Below are 18288 nucleotides of genomic sequence, written 5' to 3' on the forward strand. Positions count from 1 at the left end.
TAGTTGGCTGTCAGATTAACAAAGCTGAGAAACAGACTTCACACTTATCACAGCAATGCTCCGTCCAAGATAAAAAACGTCTATTAATAAGGAGGATATTTTTTTACGCATACCAAATACGAGATTTGTAAACTGGCATGAACATTTTTATCCTACAGATGATCATTCATGGTCAAAAAATTCTAAGTTTATATAGAGCGGACATTGGGTACTTGTCATACAAACATTTTGCGCTTATGTGATGGTTACTCAATCTACAGTAATAGCAAAACATCAATGTAAAATACTTCACATTTTTCATATATTATTTGCACGTTTTTCTGTAAATATATTATTTTTGTATTAATATCTAAGGACGCTGTGACGTCACACGGACATTTCAAACAAGACTTATTACCAATTGGTAATAACTTTTGGAGCACAAATTGGTCCTAATGCCCGCTCTATAACTAACTATATCGTTTATCTTTGTTGCATCCTTTGATTATTATCTAGGAAATAAATTCTTAATACTTCCTATGAATAATTCACCTGAAAATACAATCAGAGTACCATAATGGTTAAGGTTGTTAAAAACTAGAATTTCACCGACTGCCCTCAAAATTATGACTCCCACCGTTGTCAACAACCTTCCGGCTTGAACTTAGCCACTTCCGCTTCTAATCTCGTGGCTAACTTCACCCGATTGGCGCTAACATAAACTTTTAATCCATATAAACTAAGGTTTAAAATTTACAAAAAAAAAATACAACTAAAAACATTATATTGCAGATATATTTTATCGATATTTGATTTTCAACTTATTTTTTTTTATTAAAAAAACAATTTTTTCCTAATTTTTCAGCTAATGAGTGCATTGCTAAGACTTTTTCCGTTTTTTGGAATTTTATAGTTGAAAAAAAATTATACCTTTTAAGGTAGACATTATTTTTTTATTAATATTCTGATCGTAGACGGGTTCATATATTAGGAGCTAGAAACCCGAAAATGACCATAAAAAAGCAAGAAATTTACCACAAAAAAGCTATTTTTATAGCGAAAATGGGATATCAAGGAAATTACTCGAAATTTTCTAACTTTACATATAGCCTGAACCCCGAAAGGGTAGGCAGATGCACAAATACACTCAAACCAATGGTGTTTTCGTCCCACATTAGTGTTACAAATAAAATTCACAAAAATACCATAACACCATATAATTTGATATCTATATATGACTTGATATCCCTTCAATAATTGAAATTACCAACTACCAAGATCTTTCATATTAATAATGACATTACACGATTAAAATAAATAAAATAAGTTTCTAATTATTATTTTTAACCGATTTTAAAAACAGAAGGTTCTTATTTTTACATTGTTTTATATATAAAGCCTTTTTTATTGATGTTATCCAATAATTTATTGTGAAACAATAAATATTGCTAAAAACATTGCTATAAAATAGATATTTTATGCGATTTTAAACTTTATTATCGGGCTAAGAGCTTTTCTCACGCGCATATAAATATGTATATTTTACTCATTAATTTACCAAGAAATAGCCACAGTAGTGTCTGTTAACTATTACAAAGGCGTAAGTAATAGAGTATTTGACATTTTATAACTTTGATAAAATATGTACGTCGTATAATCTAAAACAGAAATCATTGAAATCTGATGAAAAATATAAGTTACAAGCCATTGAAATTAGGTAGGGGTAACTGTCAAAAAACAGAAAAGAGACAAAATACTTGCATGTGACGTCAGCGGGCATTACGAAGCGTGCGAAAGAAAGATGGAGCGATATCCCCACTTCACACACTCTTGCACGTAACATTTTAAATATGAATTACTGCCTCATTTCTAATCGAATTTTAATGCTGTTTTCACAGGACTTTTTTTTATACTAATTGCTGTTACACATTAAAAAACGCACAAAAACATAGTCAAATACCCTATAATAATAATTTGAATTTTAATAGTATTATATTACGGTTGAATTTCGCAACAGTTATACTCTAAACAGACATATACAGGGTCATTTTGACATTGCGTTACTAAATGAAACCACATACTCGTCTTCACCTTTGCTGACATTGTGCCAAAAATCATACATTAATAACGAATATTTTCACCAAAAATCCTGGTTTTAGTTTTCAGATTTTTCAATAATTTTGTAGTTTAGTACAAATATGGTGCATGAGTGTATTTCTGACTGAAAGTGTGATGTTGCTGCGACGAATTCTCTTAGAGTAGTTGCATTAGCGTGTAAAATTAAAATTACTTTTCATTGCCATTTTATTTTTACACTTTTACATTTCAAATCTATGGCTTGAGTAACTTATTGCAATGTTTTCAAGACATGTATATAATTCCATTTATCAACTCAATATCAAAATGACCTTAAACAAAGTCATTGTAAAATACAGTAAACCATAAAGATCTTGGTAGTCCAAAAAACACAAAATTAGGTGACAAAATCATAACCTAAATATTTCTTATTTTTCCGTCTCACCCTGGACGCGGCACGTTTATCCTCAAAATCGTCATCATCATACGAATTCTGGATCACCCAATCAGGCGAATCGCTTTTCTGTTCTCTACCTGACGATAATCGCTTTCGCTTCTTCTTATCATCTTTAGATCGCTTCTTCGGACGCTCGTCCAACACCAAATGTTGGTATTCTTCAACTATATAGTTTTCTGGCTCGTAGCTCGTCGTTATCTCAACACCAACTGACGGATCCACGTCGGGTAATATGTAATAATTTTCAAAATCCCCTTGCAGAGTGATCTCGTTCATGTCTGAGGTGAAATGTCGTTTCTTTTTGCCGGTATTGCAGTGCTTTATGTAGGCGTATTTGGGCTTAGATTCCTCTGGCAGGATGTTGACTATCCACTCTTTGTTGTCGGCTGCGGGGATCTCCTTTACTTCTTCCATTGTTATCTCTTGTTCTTCGGCTATTTCGTAGATGAAGTTGTCGGATATTGTCGAGTCTTCCATTATTTGTAAGACTTCGTTGGCCGGTTGCTCGGATGTCGATGTTTGGGGGGATGATCTGGGAAGAAATATCATGTGTTAATAATGATAGCAGCTCTGTATTATATAGTCATTTTAACTTACTAAATGAAACCACGTGCTTATCTACTTGGATAAAACTTAACAACAAGTTACTTGAGCCGTAGATGTAAAACAAAAAATGTGTAAATTTCGAACAAAATAAATATTAATAAAAAGTAATTTTAATTTGACGCGCCCTAATGCCACTACTACTACTCTAAGAGAATTCATCGCTGCAACATCGCACTTTCAGTCAGAAATACACTCACGCACGCCATATTCGTATTAAACTACAAAATGATCAAAAAATCAGAAAGTGAAACCAGGATTTTTGGTGAAAATATTCATTATTAATGGATGATGTCAGCAAAGGTGAAGACGATTATGTGGTTTCATTTATTAACGCAACGTGAAAATGTCCCTGTATACTGTCCACTGCTAAGCTCTTTAGCTTTATATAATAGTATAGATTAAACAGCAGACCAGGCTCTGTGGTACCTTGGGAGAGGCCTATACCCAGCAGTGGACTGCAACGGGCTGATGATGATAGTCATCATGATGATGGAATTAATCAGGCAATTAGACTTAGTGATGCACACCGATGATGCTTACCTCTATCATCTGCTTCGGATCTGCCATTTTGGTGATGACCTGCTCCGACTGAGTGATAGAAGCCTCTGCTTTATCCGTCTCCACTTTAACAACCCAGAGCTGCTTGCGTTGCAGGTTCTTCAACGATCTGTAGTAATATTTAGATCTTATACAAGGTGTTACATTAATCTTACTTATCTTACTAATGAGTATCTATATATATATAAATGAATCCCTATTTCCCTTGGTCACGCCATCACGCGTGAACGGCTGGACCTATTTCACTAATTTTTTTTTGTTGTGTTTGTTATTGTCAGGGCAAGGATCTTATGAAAGATTAATTCAAAAAATTACGCGGAAAATTAGAAAAATTAAGAAAACTTAATATTAATGTTACATAACTGTCAGTGGCTTGAAATAACTGTCAGCGATCGACAGAATGCGCGCGTGCATCCATAGTTAAGACAGGATGTCTGTGGGGTCAACTAGTTTCTTATAATAAATGTACGTAGTCGTTGTACGAAATATTGACTGTCTCGGTGGCGTAGTTGTACTGCATGCGCTGTACGACAGCGCTCTGAGGTCCTGGGTTCGATTCTCGGGTCGGGCAGTGATATTTTTCTGCTCAGTATTAACCCAGAGTCTTTATGCTCGATATGGCGATAGGCTCGCCCCCTATCACATCATGGGACGTAGCGCAGTTAGCGAAAAGTGGGTGTCCTCATTGCGCCTCTGCATACCCCCTTCGGGTACAAATGCATGATGGGCTTTGTTTTTTATTACGAATTTTTTTTTTAGCTTTTGCGTAGATCGGACCACCAAAAGCTATATTTTTTTTTAAAAAAAGTTATATAATTGTAAAATGTAGGTAGATATTGTCACTTTGACTTTGCGGATGAACAACACCTCAGTCCCCCCCGTGACCATGAAGGCTGCAGTCTTCGAAACGTCGGGAGAAAAATAAAAAACAAAAAACCGCGATAGAATCCGGAAAATTAGTTTAATTTAAGGTGGTAGCTCAAGGTCCATTTTCATACATTTTGTTTCGGCTTTAATCTGGGTAACTAAACAAGTATTGGCAAGTAAATAATTTAAATTCACGTCTAGTTAGTGATTAGTTCTCGCAGTTGAAAGAAAAACGTAAAAATAATTAATAATCATGGATATTTCGGCCTTTAAAATTTCGTCATATTAAATTTTAAAGGCCGAAATATCCATGATTATTAATTATTTTACGTTTTCTTCTCAACTGCGAGAACTAATCACTAACTAGACGTGAATTTAAATTCTTTACTTGCCAATACTTGTTTAGTTACCCAGATTAAAGCCGAAACAAAATGTATGAAAATGGACCTTGAGCTACCACCTTAAAGGTCATTTTTTCTTAAGCGCCATTTTTTTTTTCAAAAAATTTAACCTAGTATAAAAAAAAATTAAGTATGTATCAAACTTGGTGTCGCAAAAAAATGGCGCTTACGTCGATATATATTTTTTTTCAAACTTATATCCATTGATTTAAGCGACATTTTTTTTTCGAAAAATTTAAACTACTTCAAAAAAAACTATAGAAAAAAACGATTTTAAATATGTATAAAACTTGGTGTCCCAATAAAATGTCGCTCAAGTCAATTAGACTTTCAACCGTCGACATGTTTTTTAAAAAAAAAATTTTTTTTCAAACTTATAACCATTTAAGACATTACTACTCACAAGTATCCAAGAGTGTCCACCAACTGTCTCACGTTGAGCCTGGAGACATTGTCCTGGGCCTCTTTGGCAGGAGGTTCCTGGCTGTAATTGTGGTCCATTCGAATCACTTCGGCCACTGTTGACAAGACATAATTATATATGTAAAAGTTTGCTGGCGGTTACATTTCTCTGGTTCATTATTGCAAGGTTCTTTATATGTGGACGGCATAGTGACCTACACCTGATGATAAGGAGTGGGGTCCAATAGAAGGTCGACTGACGAGAGATGATTACCCCTCGACAGTGGATCACATAATGAGTTTTTCAGTAAAAAAAAACAATAATTCCCAAAAAATAAATGAAGATGGAATCATTAATGATTGTTTTTTACATTTTTGTCAACGTGATAATTTTAAATAAAGGTAAAAGGTATCGGACCCTGCAGACAACACCGGGGGAAACGTGCGAACAAGATACTGGAATTCTCCGCTTAGCCACTGCAGGGTCCTGGAGGAAAGTTGGTAAGGAAGTGTGGGGGAAATATAAGGAAACCTCTTAGGATGGGAGGAGGGGAGAGGGCCAGGGAATGTTGGCGAGCCCTTATAGGACTCAATTTGAATTGACGACCATGAGGTGTACACACTGAACTGTGTGCCTAGGGCCGCGACACAAGAAATACTCTTAGGATGTGACAAGTGGAGAAGATCAAGAAATGTTTGCGAGCCCTTATAGGCCTCAATGGCAACCGTAAGGTATACACACTTAACTGTGTGCTTAGGGCCGCGACAAATGTCCCTCCTGGTTAGTTGACCGCAGTGCCCGTATGAAAAAACCTAGTAAAAGAAATTTTCAGGAACTGCTGAAAAGGTATAGATATTTGTCTAGATATCGAACTTGGATATTCAACAAACTAGACTGCTAAAGTATTTGATCGTGTCTAAACTATGTAGAATCAGAGCCGTATATCAAACCAATGTCAACTTTGAGTGCGATTTGAAGTAATCATTTGATAACACTTGAGCTGTCACTCAATCGACTGTTGTTACTTGATTCGGTTTAATAACTAACAACCGTTAGTTGTTGGTACCTGTAACTGGGTAGTTTGATTTAGGTGATTGCTTTCTTTAACTTCTTAATGTATTACCCAAATATCGTTCGGCATGCTGTTGAAATCAATATCATTAGATGTATTGTTAAGTGTGCGATCTTAAGATGCTGACTGAAGTGAGTTACATCGATTAATCTGGCGCTTGAGTTGAAATTTATGTTATGTATACAGGGACATTTTGAAAATACATTTTTTTTTAAATAATGAAATGTTTTATTCATCACGTAGCCGAATATAGTTGCACTTCACGTCAAGGTACATGAGAATATTTAATTATTACTCAAATTAAGTCGATTATAACTACAGACATTACTAAATGAAACCACATACTCGTCTTAACATCTGCAATTGTGTTAGTAATTCGTCTGTAAGTATCACCGTAATGTTTATTTCTGACACCACGCAAGCATGTTGTATTCCCGTTAAGAGATTGTAGCCTGAATCAATGGAGTTTAAGAGACTTGAGTAACAAGTATTAGTAACTAAGTAATAACTTGAGTGACTGCCTCGGTGGCGTAGTTGTACTGTATGCGCGGTACGACGGCGCCCTGAGGTCCTGGATTCGCAACCGGGTCGGGCAAAGTAATATTTGGGTTTGTAGCGGTACAATTAGTATTCATACCGCCATCTCGTCAACATCGGCGAAACTTCGAGAAGACCTATGTGGTATTGACACAACTATAGTGATTTATCGCATAGCAATCACGCAAGATGGCGATAAACGATTCTGGATTACACTTGCACAATTTGCGCGACGTGCAGCATATACACCACCTCCGAATAGGAACTGTCGGAGACGCTACGGCCGGTCACAAACATCTGCTTAACTGGGAACCTTCCCCTTCCATAGAGGAACGCAACCATCTGTTCCTCTACAACGGCGGCAACCTATATGCCGCTACAGGTTTTTCTGCTCAGTATCCGCCCGGAGTCTAGAATTTGTGCCCGATAAGGCAATAGGCTCGCCCCCTATAACATCATGGGACGGCACATACTTGGCGAAGAGTGCGCGCCCTGGTTGCGCCTCTGCATACCCTTTCAGAGATAAATGCGTGCGTGTGTGTGTGTTTGTTGATACTGAGCAGAAAAACCCAAATACCACTTTGTCCGACCCGGCATCCGAACCCAGAATCTTGAGCGCTGACATACCGCGCAGTACAACTACGCCACCGAGGCAGTCAACAAACACCCAAAAATACTTAATACTCTATTACTCTTACTCTTAAATGTTGTGTGTGAGTAACACTCAACATGACGAACGTAGAGTGCCGCGAAGGTTGTAACACAAAGTCCTAGTGGCCAATGGTGAAATTTTCCGAAAGGTACTCCGACACAACATATAGGTACTAATGCATGAATGCTGTCTGCAAATCGTTCTAATGATAGATTCTACATAAACGGAAGAAGGAAACGGGTTATATGGACCCTTCACCACTAAGTCCTGTATGGTATTACTGTTTATGGACGGTCGTATCACATCAGGCGAGAAACATGGTCTTGTTATTCAAGTACATTTTTTTTTTTTCTATATAAACCCCGCAATCAACATCGGGGGAAACATGCGAACGGTATACTACCGAATCCTCGGCTTAACGCGCTGGAGGAAGAGAGGAAAAGGAGAAATATAGGGGGGGGGGGGGTGAAGAGGAAATAACAGGATGGACGGAGTGAAGTAGGTGAGGAAATGTTCGCGGTCACTTATAGGCTTCAATGTGTAATACAACCAAGAGGTATACGCATTGAACTGTGTGCCTAGGGCCGCGACAAAGGTCCAAGCACGGGCGTGCATTTGGCGTGACGACCAAGCGCACAAGAATTGCCTCGTGGAGCGAATGTGTAAAATACTGGTCATTATGGGACAACTAATGTGTTTTGGTGTCAACTTTATAATCATCTATGCAACCAGACTCGCAAGCGAAAGTTAATATTTCCGATTTAATTTCCATATTCTTTGAGTCTACTACTATCTGCAATTCAACATCATAAGCCGCAAGAAGTCCTGCTGAACATGGTCCTCCCCCAAAGATTTTCAGATCGACCTATTGTAAGCCCGCATCCAGCGACCTCCTGCTACTTTCATAAGCTCATCTGTCCTAGTGAGTGGACGTCTGTTGAGCTTGCCAGTTCGTGGCCGGCTCCAGAACCTTCTTGCCCCATCGGCCATCAGTTCTGCGAGCTATGTGCCCTGCCCTATCTGCCGTTATTTTTTAATATACGTGCTACTTTAGATTGTTATTGCCGTCTCACTGGACTATGAGAAGGAACAGAGAGTGCTTGTGTATTGCACACACTTGTGCACTATAATAGCTCCTGCGTGATCTCCGTTGAGATTGGCAGCCGTGGCCAAAATTCGGCTAGAAAGGGATTCTTTAATTACTAATTGTACTGATCATTGACGTATATTCTATAGACACGAACGTCCATATAAACTATTTGTTCAATATCTGAACTAAAATGGCAAAACGTCACTGTTATAACCTATTTATTCACTTGAACAACAAATAATTTTAGTAATTTTACTAATATTTTTTATTCAAATCCAGGTTTACACACTTAGTCTCCAGTTATATCATGAGCGCCACTCCATTCACAACCACAAGCTATGAATATTGACCATACTAAGTCAGTTTGAATGGATATCAGTTCAATTCAGTTGAACACAGTGAATGTTCGGAACGCCAAATCTAGTAGTACGAAGTACATATATATCGATGATACTGAATTACTTTTATAATAAATAAATTACGATATAAATATTAATTTACGAATCTGTCATTTTTATACGATTGTTCATTGTGTTTTCTCATTTTGGCGCCAATACATTGTAAAATATTTTGCGATATTAAAATGGTGTGGGGTGATAAAGAGAACCGAATCGCTGTGATAGCATTACACAAAGTAGGTATGGAGCCAAATGCAATTTTAAAACTCTCCATACACTTGGTATTAGTAAAATGTTTGTGTACCGGGCTATTAATAGGTACAATGAGACCTCCTCTGTTTGTGACAGAAAAGATCTGGCCGTCCACGTAGTGTTCGTACGAAAAAGGTGGTCAAAGCAGTAAGGGAAAGAATTCGAAGAAATCCTGTCCGAAAGCAAAAGATTTTATCTCGGGAAATGAAGATAGCACCTAGAACCATGTCGCGTATTTTAAAAGATGACTTAGGACTTGCAGCCTATAAGAGACGCACTGGCCATTTCTTAACTGATAATTTAAAGAAGAATAGGGTGGTAAAATCGAAACAACTACTGAAGCGGTACGCAAAGGGAGGTCACAGAAAAATTTTGTTTACGGATGAGAAAATTTTTACAATTGAGCAACATTTTAACAAACAAAATGACCGTATTTATGCTCAAAGCTCTAAGGAAGCTTCCCAATTAGTCGACAGAGTGCAACGTGGACATTATCCGACTTCAGTGATGGTTTGGTGGGGTGTTAGCTATGAAGGAGTGACTGAGCCATATTTTTGTGAAAAGGTATCAAAACATCGGCACAAGTGTATCAAGATACCATTCTTGAGAAGGTAGTTAAGCCCCTTAACATCACCATGTTCAATAACCAAGTATGGTCCTTCCAGCAAGACTCGGCGCCGGGTCATAAAGCTCGGTCCACGCAGTCTTGGTTGGAATCGAACGTTTCGGACTTCATCAGAGCTGAAGACTGGCCGTCGTCTAGTCCCGATCTTAATCCGCTGGATTATGATTTGTGGTCAGTTTTAGAGAGTACAGCTTGCTCTAAACGCCATGATAATTTGGAGTCCCTAAAACAATCTATACGATTGGCAGTGAAGAATTTTCCCATGGAAAGAGTGCGTGCTTCTATTGATAACTGGCCTCATCGTTTAAAGGACTGTATTGCAGCCAATGGAGACCACTTCGAATAAGCTTTTATATTTTTAATTGTTTTATATTTATGTATTAAACTGACACACTGTAAAAGTAATAAATGTTATTTGCAGTTAACAATTTTCTTTTTTCTTTATTACAATATTTATGGCAAGACTAGGTATATCGATGATACTGAATTACTTTTATAATAAATAAATTACGATATAAATATTAATTTACGAATCTAGATTACCCATCGATTTAAAACGCATTCTAACTGCATACGATAATTTACACATCAAACTAAATAAAATACGAATGAATTAAATCGATTTTCTAATAATCGATTCCAATTCGATTTACCATAAACAACGTAACGTTTAAATCAAAATAACTCACTTGTCTTTACTGAAATGGAATCTAACTACATGTTAAATTATTTATTATTGACCTAAAATATTTTTATGTATAAATAAGGTACTAAAGGACGGTACCTTTTGGGCCTCCATCAATGAACTTTTCGTAAAGACTCTGATATGTTGTGCCCGCGCCGCGCCCTGCAATTATTTAATCAACGTGAGAATCAAACCTCAATAGTTTAGCATATTGGTTCGAGTCTGCGCGGGTTATAAATTGATTGCCCAAATATAAATTTTAAAATAATATTTTATTACTGCCCAAATTGAATTACGTTGTTACTATGTATTATTGTTTTTTATTTGTTTTGATTTTAAATATGTCATTGATAAAGAATCTACTTGCCCTATTAAGGTGGTGTCGACTTAATATGTTTTTTAAAACAATTTTACTTGCCTATTACGAGCGAGGACCTAGGGCTGATAAACCGATCTAACTTGAGTAGAATCTTAAGTAGGCCTACCGGTGGTAGGTCTCTCATATGTGAGAGTCCTGGGTAGGTACCACCGCAATGTCTATTTCTGTCAAGCAGCACAGTGTAGTCACTGTTGTGTTCCGGTTTGGAGGATATTATAGCCAGTGTAACTACTGGACATAAGACTTATCATCTCATGTCTCAGGATGGCGAGCGCAGTGGAATACCAAACAATATTTTGTAATTCAAGGTGTTGGTATTTCTACTGTTTATAAGCGGTCCTATTACTTACCATCAGGCGAACGGCAAGCTAAACTCGTCATTCAAAGCAATAAAAAAGATTAAGATGTCGAACTATTGAATAAACGTAGCTTGAGCCGTTAATTAAGCGTCTGTTGTCAGTTGAGTCGCGCAGAAACCAAAACTCAGCTGCCTTGATCCATCTTATACTGCCACTTAGGATACCGTTTGAGATGTTGTTCATGTTTATCAAATACCGGCGACATTAAGATGCTGGTTGTAACTTGAGTGTCTCAGCTGATATCGCACTTCAGAGCGTTATGAGCATACATTTTTTTTACTATCATCTGGGATTTTGATATTGAAAAATAGCGAACATTTTCCATACAATTTTATTGTTAATTGTTAAATTATTTACTTCATTCGTCGAAATTACAAGTGACATTTCTCTATCATTCAATATATCAACCAGTCAGCAACACAATAAAACCTTTTAGGTTATCTATTCCCTTGTGTCAATACGACCACTATCTTGTGGAGTCAACCCTTAACTTCCGATATTAATATGAATAGTTGGTGGCTCCTTCACATCCTACATTCCAATTATATGTCTCCTATACAGGGAATCAAATCAAATCTTAAAAAGAGAGTGAATACACGTGAATACCGACGTACAGAGCGACATGATCGTGAAATTACGACCAAACTCTTTATATGATAATATTATCAGCCCTGTATTATATACTGTCTCACTGCACATGTCTCCTTTACTTACTGTGAGAATTATTCTTCCTTCTTCTAGCTCTGTTTTTAAATAAATGAAATGACGAGAGATATCCGTTCGCCACATGCTAGGTACAGTTAGCATGACTGCCTCTGTGTCGTAGTTGGAATTGTTCACGGTACAAGTACGACTACCGCGCTGAGGTTCTGGGTTCGAATCCCGGGCCAAAATAATTGTGACTGGGTTATTCTATCGTAAATATTACTCAGATGCAGCTCACAGCAGTTGGCGTGCCTAAAGCACTAATGTCATGTCGTTGATCCTGCGCCTGATCTCTCTAAAACGATCGAAATACTTGCTTGTGACGTCATCGGGCATTAGGATGCGTGCGAAAGAAAGAGATGGAGCGATATCCCCACTCCGCGCTCACTACTGCACGTAACAATATTTGAAATATGAATTACTGCCTCATTTCTTATCCAATTTTAATGCTGTTTTCACAGAATTTGTTTTATGTACAAATTGCGGTTACATATTAAGAAATGCACAAAATCAAACATAATCAAATATATTAAATGCTGTTGTCACCGATGTATTGCTAGAGATCCAACTTAAAATGAAGGCTCCATTTTCCCCCGGGATAATATACTAAAAATATATAATTACGTGACTGAAAAAGTCTCTGGAAATTGTTATATTTTTATATTAAGTATATATTTTACAGTATATCTGTATTTATGTAGAATGTGTGTATTGTCTTATTTATGTTTTACATACTTACACCCACATTGTCTCATCTCAGCATCACCCAAAATTTGACTGTTACAAAATGCTACAGGCATTAAGTCTACCCGAATACATCTACTGTATATAAAGTTTAAATGAATAAAATAATGCTGGTGTTACAACAAATATTAGTAAGAGTAAAGAATACCTTGACTCAGTACCACTAACCTATTCAAGTAATCAAGTATCTAAGCTCAAATACTTGTTCCATGGAACAGAAGGTCTACTTCGAGAAACGAAATCATTAGTTTCTGATGAGGGATCACACGTTTTGTTACTACGAAGTGTTACGGATCCGAAGACGGATCCGATCCGTTCATCGCAATATTTCATGGTATTTGTAAGAACTTATACTATCCTTTTTTAAAATCATCTACGAGGATATAGTTCCACTGCTTTCTCCAAAAAATTATATACGGAAAATGGTTCCTACCACTAATGTAAGCTAAATAACGTTGACGAAGTAATTTGGTAGTAAGTTAAATCCGAAGTTCGTCGTTTCTTCGTTTCGGAGCGACGTTTTGAAGCTCGCTTTTCGAAGTAAAGGTATTTGTAACGCGTTTATAATAGGAGGAATATGTGTCTAGTCTAGAGATGCAACGGATAGCAGTTTATCCGGATACCAGATAGCGGATATTCGGCCAGCCTTGTAGCCGGATATTCGGCTGCATTAAAATACATTTCCTCATTCATGTTGGTGGCGCTAACATGGTGAAGAGTGTTTGACTGAGTATGATTCTGCTAGATGTTTTATACATACGCTTTAAAGAGCTATAAGTCCAGCCTGACGTGACAACAATGATTGCTAGTCGAACACGACTTGTGACCCTTTTCAATCACTTACTATTATACTTATTAATAATTAAAAACAATAATATCTTATGTTTACGCGAATGTTAGACATTAAAATTAAACTAAATTTCGGAATTTATATATATATATTTTTTTTTTGATAACCAACACCTTTGTCCGCCCCGTGACCATGAACGCTGCAAAGTCTTCGAAACGTCAAGAGAAAAGTAAAACATTAAAACCGCGATATAATCCGAAAAAAAGTTTAATTTTAATAACTAAAATCAATTTAATTACCTAAAGATAATTCGTTTTTTTAGTCCAGTATCCGGTCGGCCGGATACGCGAATAGGAGCTAGATATCCGGTATCCGGGCGGATAGTTTACGCCACAAGATGCCGGATATCCGTTTCATCTCTAGTCTACTTCCAAAACCTAGTACACGCCATCTTTAGATTTAATGTAATAATTCTGAGTATACTCACTTTTCTTATCTGCCGGTGTTTGCACCACCACAGGCGCCTTCTCCTGGACTGTGAGCAGTTCAGGGAGCATTGGAGAGTCGATCCAGAGGCCCTGGTTGTCCAGCTCGAAGTGGTAGCTGTTGACATCAAACGATATTAGATGCTTTACTGATCAAAACCTTACCACCCCCCCCCCTCGGCATTGTACTAAAGATATATTTTATATCCGCCCCCATAGCGACCACAATACACAAGGTGTTAAAACATGGCCATTGACATTGTATTGGACCCCACTCCATTTACCATCGTGTGCACACTGGTGGTAGATCTCATATGTGAGAGTCCGCCATTTCACCATGCAGTATGTAGTATTTAGTCGTCGTATGTAGTCACTGTTGTGTTAGAAGGACATTGTAGCCAGTGTAACTACTGGACATAATAATTAACATCTCATGTCTCAGGATGGCGAGCGCAGTGGAATATCAAACAATACTTTGTAATCCAAGGTGTTGGTGTTTCTACTGTTTGTGGGCGGTCGTATCGCTTACAATCAGGCGGACAACTTTAGCGACGTATAGTGGACACCGCTGTAAAGGAACAGATGGTTACATTCCTCTATGGAAGGGGAAGATCTCCAGTCAGGCAGATGTTTGTGACCGGCCGCGGCCCCTCCGACGGTTCCTATTCGGAGGTGGTATATATGCAGCGCGTCGTGCAAATTCTGCAATTGCAATTCAGGATCGTTTATCGCCATCTTGCGTGATTGATATGCGATAAATCACTACAATTGTGTCAATACGGCATCGGTCTTCTCGTAGTTCTATTGCTGTTGACGAGATGGCGGTGAGTTTACTAATTGTACCGCCACATCACACTATATTCTACGCGTCGCGCAAATTTTGCCATCGCAATCCAGGATCGTCAGTCGCCATCTATCGTGATTGCTGTGTGTTATCACTACAGTTATGTCAACGCATCGATCATCTTGCAGTTCCGGTGATGACGAGATGGCGGTGCATGCATTGATTGTACCGCCACAAACTCGTCTCGTCATTCAATGCAGGGATGTTATGGAGCTCCGTAACCGGAACTATCGGATATCCGAAATAAAAATATATCCATAACCGTAACCTTATCCGTTAATAAAGTTTCGGATAAGTTATGGATAATATATAACTACAGATTTTTGTTTCACCGCTCGCACGCTACGTGAATTTTGTATAGTTTGTTTGTTATTTTTAATCATAACATACTTAACCTCATTCATAAATAGTATTTTTTTTTAATTTAAGAATAGGTAGGTACTTAATTTAGTAAAATGAAGGAAAAGTGTTGTGTTACGTACTAAATTGATTTATAAGGACAAAATGCGTCCAAAGTAATTTAATTTGGACATTTTTTGAACAAGTTGAAGGTAGTTTTGCAAAATGTCAAAAGTGTGATAAAAACTTTTCACGGAGAGGTGGTGGCACTACTTCACTGAAACTTCATCTCAAATTAAAACACAGAGGTTTTCCGAACACCCATGTCCCCCAATTAGTTCATCGATTATAATTAATAATCGACGATGACGACGAACGATAGTTAGTAATCGTCGCCCTACTGTATTACATAATATTTTTATTTTACTTTAATCTAATATCCGTAACCGAAACTATCCGAAACTACCGGATAATCCGAAATAATTACATATCCGTAGCCGTATCCGAAACCGATATAATTTTATTTATATCCGTATCCATATCCATAACATCCCTGATTCAAATCAATAAAAATTCAAAATAAAAATAATAAAAAACACTAACCCGCATAGCTGCAAGCTGACGTGCCGCCACAGGCACTCGCTCTGCTCATGCATGGCCCCGTCGATCCACTCCTGTCTTTTACCTTCATTATCAGAGGATATGTTGGCGCTGGGAACAAAAACACAATAATTATTATTCATCATAATACTACATTTTTTATGTAATTTTCAGTTATACATACTTTTTTAACCGACTTTGTTGAAAAGGGGAGTTTTTCTATTGGATGTGTAATTTTTTATTTTTATTACCTCAAATCTCAGTCATTTATTAACTGATATGGAAAAATCTTTTTTTATTCAAAAGAATATATTCCTAGATTGGTACCGTGTTTATTTTTCAAAATCAGTTCAGTAGTTTTTTCTGTATGTACAGTTAGCAGGGTCAATGACTTGAGCGATATTTTTTTTTCGAATAAATTATACTAGGAAAAAAAACAGAGAAAAATTTTCTGTTTTCAAATGTGTATAAAACTTAGTGTTGTTAATAAATGCTTAGATCTATTTTATATTTTTTTTTGTATGTGTATGGCAACATGACTACAGATATTTTATATCTCGCTGAATAGCGACCACTATATAAAATTATTAAAAAACTCCATAGTGGCATACATAAGTGTATTATGTACCAGATTCAGCCGGTGTAAATCCGATTCCAACAGGCCGGCATAATTGTGTCGACTGTCGAGGGGTAATCATCTGTCATCAGTTGACATTCTATTGGACCTCACAACAATTATTATCATGTGCGGTCACTTTACCATGTACTAATAAAAAAAAGCTGTAGATTTTTTTTATTTTAACCAAAATCACATCTGTCGTAAAAGTATATTATGTTAATTATGATATTTGAAAATGTATAAGTAATTCTATTTTCAGTATATGTATTTGTATGTAATGTAGGGCAGATAATAAGTAGGTCATTTGTTTATTCAGGTCCAAAGCCCATAAATACTAACAGAAGGATCGTAGATGCTGGTTTTCAAGGCTGCTAATGATTTACAAAAAAAAATCCAGACAAAAAAATCACACATATTATTCTGAAGATGGGCAACCAAGGCAACAACTTTTCATCATATGCGTTCTGTCCTAAGATATGATAGATGGTGGGCATATTGCAATATCCTGCACAAATTTAAGTCCCCATCAGATCAAGTGAGAGAGAACTTAATGATGGCCTTCCGAGAGGTGATCTTACTTTGCACATCTTATGAATGTTGAATTACATCATAAAAGTTTATCACTTTTTTTTACCATTTTCAGTAAAATGGTTTGTTTTGACATTCTTTATCTTTGCCAATTATGAAGTGATTTCGATAATACTCTTCACCTTGTTAATAACAAGAAAATTTAAAATTTCAATTTCTATTACATATACCACTATGTTGAGTTTAACCACCCTGTATACTGTGTAACACATACTTGTTACATCCTATAGTTTCATAATACTAACAATACTTTATATTATTTTTATGATAATTTGTATAGATAGGCAAGTATTATGTTTATGTATACAATTGTTACTAGAAAGGTGACCTTATTTATAATGAAATAATAAATAAATGAATAAAATTAGATATAATATAATCATGGAATTTTTTGAGATATTTTGTTAGTAATAAAAAAATAATTTTCTAATACGAATTTACCTCTACACCCGTTTTTTCCTCAACTAAGTAGATTTTTAGTATATTTTGGCCTAATTATGAAAAACAAATAACCATTATACAAGAAAATGACACGCACACAACAATAATACTGGATATAAACAGAAATATAAACATACAGCAAGATTGTATAAAAAACAGTGTGTTTACGAATGAAACTTCACAAACCTTGCTGGGGTCACGCGGCGACATCCATAGATTTCGACCACCATTACGCCACTTATACAAAAAGGGCGTAATAACGAAATAAAACACCAAAAATACTCACTTATAGAACGAAAAGCTGCAGACCACATCATATTCCAAATTGCAGCCTTCAACCACGCACTTTTGATCGCTCATTTTGGTTAATCGCAACGGCGTCACCAAATATGGCTAGAATACTATCACATTGTAATACGATATAGAATTTATTAAAACAAATACATTTAGCGCGTAAACTAACTTTCAAACAAACTATTTTTGATGGGTCCTTTGGAAATTTATCAATCAAATGTCGTAATGACGTACATGTCACGAAAAGTCGAAAATTTTAGCAAACGCCGTCAAATGTCTGCCATGACATGGTGATGTAATTTGCGCGGTAAAGATGTTGGCAACATTGTTTGTGTCTGAACAATATTAATATCGATATGGAAAAATCATTCGATGTAACCTAATTATTATTTTTCATTAGATCATAATTTTATATAAATTATTTTTGAGATTCTAGATTCAAT

The 18288-nt window shown here is 36.5% G+C and overlaps 1 protein-coding gene across 1 annotated transcript; it reads right to left on the reverse strand.

Annotated features, from left to right (window-relative positions):
- Positions 1 to 1889: 1889 nt before the first annotated feature.
- Positions 1890 to 18145, reverse strand: LOC115453429. The gene is made up of 7 exons (XM_037443360.1): positions 17838 to 18145; positions 15907 to 16014; positions 14123 to 14238; positions 10758 to 10820; positions 5348 to 5462; positions 3655 to 3785; positions 1890 to 3039 (listed from the first exon to the last, which is right to left on the reverse strand). Exons 1-7 carry the CDS (start codon positions 17909 to 17911, stop codon positions 2453 to 2455), a joined length of 1194 nt encoding a protein of 397 aa, XP_037299257.1. The 5' UTR covers positions 17912 to 18145; the 3' UTR covers positions 1890 to 2452.
- Between the last annotated feature and the right edge of the window lie 143 nt (positions 18146 to 18288).

This window comes from Manduca sexta, chromosome 1, assembly GCF_014839805.1.
Source record: "Manduca sexta isolate Smith_Timp_Sample1 chromosome 1, JHU_Msex_v1.0, whole genome shotgun sequence".
In the NCBI taxonomy this organism is placed as follows: domain Eukaryota; kingdom Metazoa; phylum Arthropoda; class Insecta; order Lepidoptera; family Sphingidae; genus Manduca; species Manduca sexta.